Genomic DNA, 11027 nt, shown 5'->3' with positions numbered 1-11027 from the left:
TAGACCATGTTGGACACTTGCGGAATGTGTTGCGAGTTATACAAGAAAATCAACTATATGTCCGGAGAGGGTTTAAGATAGACGAGGTCGGAATCTCAGGATACATCGTGGCCGATGGAAGAATTCAAGTGGAGTCTGGGAAGGTCAAGATGGTCATAGAATGGGAGGCGCCCAAGTCAACTATGGAGAAAGACGAGAGTACCGAGAAGAACCCATTCGAGATCATGCCCGGTTTCCAACCAATGACTTCGAGAGACTTGGTGAGTATGTACAAAGGACCGAGTCCATGGGTGTTCCACTTTGCCAAGGGTTGGCCGGGTCGGGCAAAGGTGACGCGGCTATATTCAGAGAGATCCCAAAGATGCAAGAAGGGGGACCGAAAGCGCAGGTTTCAAAGATCCAAAGAGAGAGACTTACCGTTGGTACGATTCTATCAACATGGGCGTATACGAGAAGTGCACAAAGGGTCAACGAGACGATATGAAGGCCTGTTCCCGATCATGAAGAAAGGAGGCAAGGTAAAATACAAGGTGGAGCTACCCGAGGGCTTGTCCCAACTCCACCCGGTATTCTATGTTGGTATTCTTGAGCCTGACTATACGAAAGATCGGGACCCAGATCAGAATATATCGACAAGAGCACCACCCGGGATGCAGACAACGTATGACAAAATAGCCGAGGGAATATTGATGGATCGACTAAGGTGCCGCAAGAAACATACGCCCTCGACGGAGTACTTGGTGAGATGGAGAGGCTTGTCCGAGACTGAGACGAGATGGAAGCCGGATGAGAAACATTGGCAATTCAAAGACTTGTTACATGAATTCGAGGCATTGAGGACAATGTCTTCATCAAGTGGGGGAGAATGTCACGGACCGAAATCCGTGACCGAAGATGACCGAGAGAAGAAGCCAAAACCCGGAGGCTAGTCCGATACTTTGTAAATAAAACTAGAACTTGTATGGAGTAGTTGGGGGTTGGTAGATAGTTGGTGAAAGATGGTAAGTAGGGGTTGGTAGATAGTTGGTGGGAGATGGTTGGTGAGGGTTGGTAAAAGATGGTTGGTAGATAGTTGGTGGAAGATGGTTGGTAGGGGTTGGTGGATAGTTGGTGGGAGATGGTTGGTGGGGGTTGGTAGATGGTAGTTAGGAGATTATGAACTTGTATAAATAGGTAGTAGTGCTCATTTGTAAATCATCAAGTTGAGAACAATAAACATCTACTTTCCCTCACTACTTCCCCTCTTTACGATTGTTGATTGTTCTTGATCGTGTTCTTGAGTGTTCTTAGAAGTGTCCAAAGAAAGGCTGACTAGCAACCTCTAAGTGTCGGGAAGTTGCTAGGCCGCACGGAAAGTGTTCGAGGAACAACTAGGCGGTCCGTGACACTTGGAAAAACCACGTTATCCGGAAGGTCATCCCTCACCAACTTTAATAGTAGGTCAACTAAACATTGGACCATTGGGATAGAACCTTCAAATGCTGGAGAAGGGGGATGAATGATAACTTGCTCATATTTTTTTTTTGCCCGGTATAAGGTCATTATCAGTGGAGGAACCATAACTATTTGGTCGTAAGGGGCTAGAGATTAAAAGATTAAAATTTAAAATAAAAATAAATTATAGTATAAAAATTTAATACCGGACAAAGTACTCTACCTCAAAAATAAATTACCTTTAACTAAATATGCATAAACAATATTTTCGTTGTGAAGATAAACAAAAAACAATTCCACCAATAAGATTTCAACTTCGCCCAAAATAAAATTCAAATCCAACTATTGACCTAGAAAGAAACAAAATATTACTTAATCAACTAAACAAAAATAAACTATAAAATAGATTTTATTATAATTATTATTTACCTTAGTGATGTCGCGAGAGTCGAATTTTTCGAGCAGTCATATTTTGAAACCGTTGCAAAATTACTTCAGTTTCAATAGTGACGAAAATGAATTTCTCAATGTAACACACTAGACAGTTGGTAAAATATTCATCTTCTATCGAGTTTCGCAAATCATTTTTGACAAATTTCATTGCCGAGAAAGATCTTTCAACTTTGGCTGTCGTGATAGGTAAAACCAATATGCTAACTCGATTAATCGATAAGTCAAATAAAAAATACTCTTACAATTCATGTGAATTATCTTCTGGGCAAGATCTCCAATATCACGGAGACCTCTGATTGTTCACCCGTTAAAATTATGCAAAAGCACCAGGGTTACGATGATTGCTTAGGCTATGCAATTTTATTATAAGTGATTCCTTAAATTTGAAGTTCAAGATGACATAGTATAATGCCTGTAGCATATCTGTTTGAAGCTTTACTTTGTTCTATGAGAAACATTTGTGTAAAGATTTTATTCCTTTGCCTTTTTGGTTTTAGTAGGTATATATATATATATATGTATAGTTGTTCATGAACACACACCATCTATTACAAATTTATAAAAATAGTTAATAAATTGGAAGTAGTAGAAGGGCGTGTAAATTTAACCTTAGTTCAAAAATAAAAATATATAACTTTTGAAGCATTAACATATTCTATGAATTTCATCCTCTAACTAGTCCATCCTTGTTAATATATGGAGTATTGTTTTTATTTCTGTTCTTGTTTTTCAAGTAAAAAAATAAAATATTTGAATATAATAATTTTAATATTGTGATACTTTGACCTCCAAGCCACGCAAAGTCGGGCGTTTCGGAATCGTAGACTAGCCCCACAAGTCAACACGAGTCTTTCCGGTGCTTTTTTGTCATCAATAGAGCTCACGAAAAGAAATATGCATATTGTTGACATAATTAGTCTATTCTATTTAACATCTAATTAACTTCGAACACTACAAAAAAAATAGTATATTTGTAACAAAATTCCGTTCCTAAAATTCACGTAGCTAATGTAATTCCATTTCTAATTCCGTCTTTAATATCATTATTAACGGAAAAAGTGAATTTAGGAACGAATAAACGTCGTTACAAAATTGATAATTTCTTGTAGAATGACCTAATACCGGTTCATCAACACATGAGAGTTGACCAAACAACGACTCAACTCTGGGGTATCACAAATATAAAACTCAATATCTATTATAATAATTGAAGAAAAAATAATTAATTGAATTAAAAATATATATAGAGAAATATTCACACCTTGAATAAGTCAATGTATGACTAATGCTAGTAGCTGTTATTAAATATTATAATTACAATGTACTTACTCTATTTATTTTAAAAATACATTTTTTTTTTTACATGTTAGTGACTTAAATGAATAAGATTATGCATGTAGTTGTTGACTTAAATAATTTTGTATTTATTAGTGGCAAATATCATTGATATGGATGATTGGAGCTGCCAAGTATTCCCATTGCTGCTTCTTCATTTTTAACTTCATTATTGTGTTGCTGCTTGTTCGCATTCTTGTTGCTTTTAGATCTACTTTGTCCTAAGCTTCCATTTCAGGTGATCCTTCAACAATTTCGATTCCTTTATTTACTATTTCTTTGAAGCAACAATAGAGTTTTTATCTATCTGCTATATGATTTTCTAAATTCTTATTGTTTAAATGGTATCATTGTTTTGTGGAAAATATCAATAAATTAGGTTCATTAGATTTTTAAATTTTTTGAGAAATTATTGAAAGTCTTGGAGTAGCGTGGTTTGTTTTGTGTTTTCATACTTTATCAACTGAATTTCTAACACAAAAAATGATCAACCTGAATCACTCTATGAATTCTTGTTTAAGATTCAAGAAATTAAATAATTATCAATATTTGATTTATTTTCAAAACAAAATCACTGTGAATGAGAAATAGATGGTTTGTAAAATTATTATCATCCTTATAACGAACATTATTTAATAATGTGTCAACCAAACTAACTCTCACATTGGGACAGTGAACTTAGAACAGAGAAATCCATAGATAAAATTTACCATATAAAATATTTTCATATATAATTTGTGCCATAACTAAAGATCCATCCTTATCAAGAATCTTTAACTATGGTGTGTTTGTTGTTATTAATTACTCCCTCCGTCAGTCCAAATTTATTTTTTATTTTTTTTTTAGTCGGTCCGTCAACTAAATTTACCCAATTACTAATTTTGGTAAAATCAATGAATTAATAGTAAATTATTACTCATTATTCAACCTTGATTTACAATAAATACCCTTTGTTACATTCTCTTTTAATTTACTTTAATTTACAACAAATAACCTTTTATCACTTTTTAATAAAATATTTATTTATTTTTTTTTATGTCCGTATCGGACTCAAATAGACTAATTTTAATGGATGCAGGGAAGATTACGTAATTTTTTTGAGATGGTATCAAGAAATATTCCCCTAATCTCGAGTTGACATAAGCTGTTTTACGTGTATACCAGAGCATTCACTATGCTGGAAAAGGTCTTTTTTCGACTGAGCTTCTTTCTATCACCCCATCATTTCCAAAAATTACATGTTTTCTGCTCTCATGATCTGCTTCTAATTTCAAATGGCATAACACACGTACCCACAGGCCACAAACACAGATATTTCTAAAGCATATACAACAACTACTTGTCCTTATTTCAATTGAATGAACATGTGTGTTTCTATTAATGTATTTTAGTCTGTTGTGTTGAATACATAGGGCAAAATGCTTTGGGAAATTGCTGGAACTTTTCTCTCCAAGCTCGGGGAGAAGCTGGCGGATTATGCTCAGGGCACCGTGACAACGACGATAGACTACAATATAATATTGGAATCTCTACAAAGGAACTTGAAATCATTGAGTGATAAAGCATTCGATGTTGAGAAGGAGATTAAGAATGGTGAGCAGCCGGGTGTGAAGAAAAGGAAGCGTGAAGTCGAGAGCTGGTTGGCAGAGGTGCAGAAACTTGAAATGGAATTCACTGAATTCGAGGCTGCTGCTTTGGATTCTGATGGATTTACTAGTAGGTTCTTTGGGGGAGGTCGAGCCCAGAGACTGAGTGCGAGAGTAGACGGATTGGTTGAGCAGAGTCGACATTTTGGAGAACTGCTTCATGCTTGTGAACCCGAGCAAGTTCCGCTCTTGACAAAGAAGTTGGTGGGTAAAAAGTTTGAGGAGAGCTTTGAAAGGATTTGGAATTTGATGGTGAACGATAGAGTGTCAAATGTTGGGATTCATGGCATGGGTGGTGTGGGTAAGACAACGCTGGCGAAGCACATCCACAATCGGTTTGTTGAAGGAGCTCAACATGTTGTTATTTCGATAGCTGTATCTCAGACATTTAACATAAAGAATTTGCAGGATGAAGTTGCCAAGGCAGTGCATCTAGATATTTCAGAGGAGCGCAATGAAGATAAAAGAGCTGCGAGGCTGAACCGAGCACTATCACAAAGAAACAAGGTTTTGCTGATTTTTGATGATGTGTGGGAAAAGTTGAACCTTGAAAAGATTGGAGACCCTCTTTCTTTGGACTGAGTGTAGACTAATCATAACTGCCCGTTCGTTGGAAGTGTGCCGTGAAATTGGTTGTCGAGAAGTGATTCCAGTGAAATCACTCAGTAAGAATGATTCGTGGAGTTTATTTACAGAAACTCTTGGAACAGGATTGACACTAAGTTCCGAAGTAGAAGAAATTGCAGAGCTCATGGTGGAACAGTGTGGTGGATTGCCATTAGCCATAATCACAAAAGCTGGAAGTATGAAAGGTAGGACGGATATTTGCGAGTGGAGGAATGCATTGAGAGAATTGAATGATTCAATCATGCGAGAGGATGGCAATGAGGAAAAGGTTTTCAAGATACTCAAGTATAGTTTCAATCGGTTGGATCAAGGAGAAGAGAAGCATAATGGATTTACAATGATCCAAAATTGTTTCTTGAATTGTTGCTTGTATCCTGAAGATTCAAAGATAAATAGAAAAGAATCGATCGAACTACTCATTTTGGAAGAGTTGTTGGACAAAAGGAGGAGTAGAAGAAATAGAGTGGATGTCATTTTGAATAAGTTAGTGAATGTGTGCTTGTTAGAGAGTGATGATGAAACGGGGTGGTTGAGGATGCATGATTTTGTAAGAGCCATGGCATTGAAGATCACGAAGAATAGATATTTGAATATGGATATGCAAAGTTTGATGGTTGGAGGAGAAGAATGGAGTAGAGTAGAGATCTGAAGAAGGTTTCTTTGAGGAACATACAGCATATAAATTCCTGCAGAATTGTCCCCAAAATGTCCCAAGCTCTCGACATTGCTCTTTCAGAACAATTATTCTTTAAAGCTAATACCAGGTTCATTTTTCTTGGAGATGCATGGTCTGCGTGTTCTTAATTTGAATGGAACTAGAATTACAGAGATACCAGATTCTGTGTCTAATTTGGGGAGCCTTAAAGCCCTTCTCCTAAGTTATTGCAGCAATCTTCCCGGACTTGGGAAATCTCAAGGAACTAAGAGAGTTGGACGTTTCAGGGACCCCAATCAAGGAATTGCCTTTTGGAATGCAAGAACTAGTTAATCTCGAATGCTTACGGATTGAAGAAACTGCCATTGCTATTTTCTGGTGATTATAATTATGATTCCCTGATTTCACCACCCTCCCAGCAATTCACTATCCAAATTCGGAGATCAGAGAGGGAATGGTGGGAAGCATTGGAGTTGGAGCATCCCTCGCTCCATCCCCTCCTCCAACCTTTTCTCTATATATATTGATTTCACTCTTAGTTTAGCTAGCTTTGTTTTGTGTAACAATATACATAAATATTGTTGGAGAAATAATTTGGGATTGAATGAAAAAAGATGAAATCGGATTTGACAGGGCATATACGATGTTGATATACTTTGAGTCACATAGATTCACTTTCTTTATACGATATTTTGACCCTATTGATGTCCCGGGTTACACAAAATTCGTACGAAAATAAAACAAAGCAACACTCAAATTTTAGGCGAAAAATCGAGCAAGTAAAATGTTGGGAGATTATTTGTGTATGAATAATATATTTTGCAGAATTCTTGAGAAAGAAAAGACCTGAGAGTATTATGACTTATTTCACCCAAATACTTTGTGGTGTTTTCTCTCATTTTCTTTTCTCTTTTCTCTAAAAAAAAAAAAATAAAAATTCTATAAATAGATTTGGAAGTATCTTCTCCAAAAAAATCCAAATATTTTCATGAAAATATGCAATTTAATTTTAAATTGAAAAGATTCAATATTTTCATTAAAGTTGTTGATTCAAATTTAAAATCAATTAAATTTGAATTTTTGAAGGTTAAATGCATAATTTTCAAACAATATGTACCATGATTTTCACCTTCATTATATTATTTCACACTTTGTTAAATATCGTACAGGCTTTCTCGAGCGCGCACCCCACGCTACCCTTCCCGAAAAATAGCTTGATACAACATTTTTTTATCTTCGAATAAATCCAATAACAACAAAATAACCAAAAATCCTCCCCCATTTGGTCGTTATCCATGATTTATTCTCAGACTTTTCAACATACACGACAAACTAATGCATAAATGAAAATATCATAACAATTGAATTTTCATCTTAGTATATTACACATTTCAATCATTCGAGAATCTTGGTGTCCGAAGGATTGAACCTATCAACTCATATTGAATGTGAAGGAAAATTATATAAAATAAAAGGAGAATAATAAAATATATTGGGATAATGAAGAAATATTCACTCAATATATATATATCGATTTACTTACACATCGTATATATATATATATATATAAACAATTCAAACTACTACCATGAATATATTTATTACCCTTATTAACTTCTAATTAAAAATTCAAATTCAAATTATTCATTAATAATATTTAATTAACCAATTCAATTAGCATTTAATTAAAATTCAATTTAATTTTCCATCAAATGCCTCCCGTAAATTGAATTTGCTCTTGACTCTCAAAGCAGCAACATTTCTTGAGAAAACGGGTCCACCAAGCGGTTTTGTGAAGATATCAGCCAACTGCTCTTCACTTGGGCAACATGTAATGCCAATGTCACCTTCATTAACAAGATCCCTTAAGAAGTGAAAGCGAAGACGGATGTGTTTTGATCTTCCATGAAAAACCGGATCTTTGGAAACAGAGATAGTCGATTTATTGTCACATAACAATGTCGTAGGAGCATGCTCCTTAAAGCTCAAACTCTCAAGGATTCCTCTAAGCCACACAATTTGACTCCCAACCAAATATGCCGCTATGTACTCTGATTCGGTGGTGGAAAGTGCCACAATTGGTTGTTTTTTCGAACTCCATGAAACAACTCCACCTCCAAGATTAAACACATAGCCAGATGTACTTCGAGAATCATCACAGCTTTCTCCCAAGTCACTATCCGTATAGCCAACAAGTTTGATGGGAACGTTAGCTTCATAATATATGCCATAATCCAATGTCCCTTTCACGTACCTTAAAATTCTTTTGGCAGCCTCCCAATGATTCGAGAATGGCTTCTCCATGAATCTGCTAACCAAGCTCACAGCGAACATGATGTCAGGCCGAGTGGCTGTAAGGTACATCAAGTTTCCGATTAGGCTGCAAAACATTGTTGTGTCAACCATCTTCCCTTCTCCATTTTTGCTCAACTTCAAACCTGTTACGCAAGGGGTTGTTACTGGATTGGCATGCTCCATATTGAATTTTCTTAGAACCTCAACTGCATATTTTTCTTGAGAAATGAAAATTCCAGATTTTGATTGTTCAACCTTGATCCAAGAAAATGATGCAATTCTCCCAAATCACTCACCTCAAATTCCTTCATTATAGCTGCTTTAAAATTCTCAAGCGACTTCAAATCATTTCCAGTGAAGATAAGATCGTCAACATAAAGGCTCACAATCATAACACCGCCATTGCAACATTTTTTGACATAGAGAGTATGCTCGAGTGGGCATCTCTCAAAGCCAAACTTCAAGAAAAATTCATTAATCCTTCTGTACCATGCTTGAGGCGACTGCTTCAACCCATAAAGAGCTTTTATGAGTTTATAAACTTTGTGTTCCTCGTCTTTTCGAACAAATCCAGGAGGTTGCTCCAAGTAAATTTCTTCTTGAATAAATCCATTCAAGAATGCAGATTTCACATCCATTTGGAATAATTTCCAACCATTTTGAGCTGCAAGTGAAAGAATCAATCGAATTGTATCAAGCCTGGAAACGGGAGCAAATATCTCATTAAAGTCTTCTCATTCTTTTTGCTTGTAGCCCTTCGCAACCAATCTTGCCTTATATTTGTTGACTGATCCATCAAGATTTGTTTTTGTCTTGAACACCCATTTTACACCAATTGGAGATTTATGTGGAGGCAAATTTGTAAGCTCCCAAGTGCCATTCTTCTCGATGGAATTAATCTCCTCTTTCATGGCTTGCACCCATTTCTTCTCCTTCGCTGCTTCTTCATACGAGATTGGATCTACCCCTACAAAGAAAGCAAAGTACACTTGGTTTGGCCCATCAATCGCTTCAGTTTCATCCTAAAGTTCTCTCAAAGTCCTTGTTCTTCTCGCTGTTGGAGCTGCAGAATTTTCAGCAAGTTCTTCTTCACCAATGTTTTGCTGCATTTGTTGAGTATCAACATCTTCAAAATTAAGAACCTGCCAATGTGAGAATTCTGATGATAAATCTAAAAAATCATAGGAAGCATTCTCATCAAATCGTACATCCCTGCTGATCACAATTTTCTTTGATTTTGGGTTATACAATTTGTAAGCTTTTGTTCTCACACTATACCCAATGAATATGCATTTTTCAGATTTATCATCAAGCTTACTCCTCAAAGAATTTGGGATGTGTGCATAGGCAACGCTACCAAATATTTTCAAGTGGCTAACATTCGGCTTCTTCCCATACCACACCTCATTCGGAGTATAATTCTCCAAACTCTTTGTCTGCGATCGATTGATCTAATAGACAACACATGAGACCGCCTCTCCCCAAAATTCAGCTGGCATATTTTTTCCTTTTCAGCATGCATCGAACCATATCCATGATGGATCTATTTTTTCGTTCGGAAATGCCATTTTGTTGTGGTGAATATCGGGCTGTCAATTCATGTCGAATCCCATGGTTCTGACAGAATTCCTCAAACATTGAGGACATGTATTCCCCTTCACGATCATTTTGCAGGATTTTAATGTGAGAACTAGTAAATTTCTCAACCTGAGCTTTAAATTCTTTGAAACAAGGAAGTGCATCAGATTTTTCTTTCACCAAATAAACCCAAACTTTCCTTGTGAAGTCATCAATAAACAACAAGAAATATCGGTTACCTCCAAGCGATGGAACTTTAATTGGCCCGCATAAATCTGTGTGAACCAGTTCCAAAGGCATTTATGATTTCCAATCAGATTTTGATGAGAAAGACTCTCGATGTTGCTTTCCCAATCGGCACTCTTCACAAACTTCTTGTACTCCTCCGATTTTGGGCAGTCCATATACAATCGATTTATTCGAAAACTCCTACAAGCTCCCAAAATTAAGGTGCCCAAACCTGTCATGCCACAGGTTGGAGATTTGCTCATTAACAGCAAGATTTCCAGCATTATTTAAGATATCAAGCTTCAAAGCAAACAAATTGTTTGCGAATGAATATACGAAGGCATTTTTGATTTCCAATCAGATTTTGATGAGAAAGACTCTCGATGTTGCTTTCCCAATTGGCACTCTTCACAAACTTCTTGTACTCCTCCGATTTTGGGCAGTCCATATACAATCGATTTATTCGACAACTCCTGCAAGCTCCCAAAATTAAGGTGCCCAAACCTGTCATGCCACAGCTTGGAGATTTGCTCATTAACAGAAAGATTTCCAGCATTATTTAAGATATCAAGCTTCAAAGCAAACAAATTGTTTGCTCCCAAACCAATTTTTGCTATGATTTGATTTTTCTTCTCCATAGTGCAAAAGTTGTCAACAAAATGAATATCAATCCCCTTTTTCATTAAGTGGCCAACACTTAACAAATTGCTTTGTAATCCAGGAACATAAAATACCTCAGACATTTTCTCAAGTCTCCCATTTTTCGCCTTGAATGA

General features: G+C 36.2%; 1 protein-coding gene across 1 annotated transcript; it reads left to right on the top strand.

Moving 5' to 3' along the window:
• Nucleotides 1–3357: 3357 nt before the first annotated feature.
• On the top strand, nt 3358–6778 carry LOC127252936 (putative disease resistance protein At4g10780). The gene is given in 6 exon segments (XM_051277323.1): nt 3358–3460; nt 4301–4408; nt 4635–5434; nt 5436–6132; nt 6178–6389; nt 6391–6778. Coding segments are annotated over 5 exon segments (1863 nt in total). The 5' UTR covers nt 3358–3460; nt 4301–4396; the 3' UTR covers nt 6533–6778.
• Nucleotides 6779–11027: the final 4249 nt, after the last annotated feature.

Source organism: Andrographis paniculata, unplaced genomic scaffold (assembly GCF_009805555.1).
Source record: "Andrographis paniculata isolate CXL003 unplaced genomic scaffold, ASM980555v1 Contig49END, whole genome shotgun sequence".
In the NCBI taxonomy this organism is placed as follows: domain Eukaryota; kingdom Viridiplantae; phylum Streptophyta; class Magnoliopsida; order Lamiales; family Acanthaceae; genus Andrographis; species Andrographis paniculata.
This window is presented reverse-complemented; position numbering and strand designations above follow the sequence as displayed.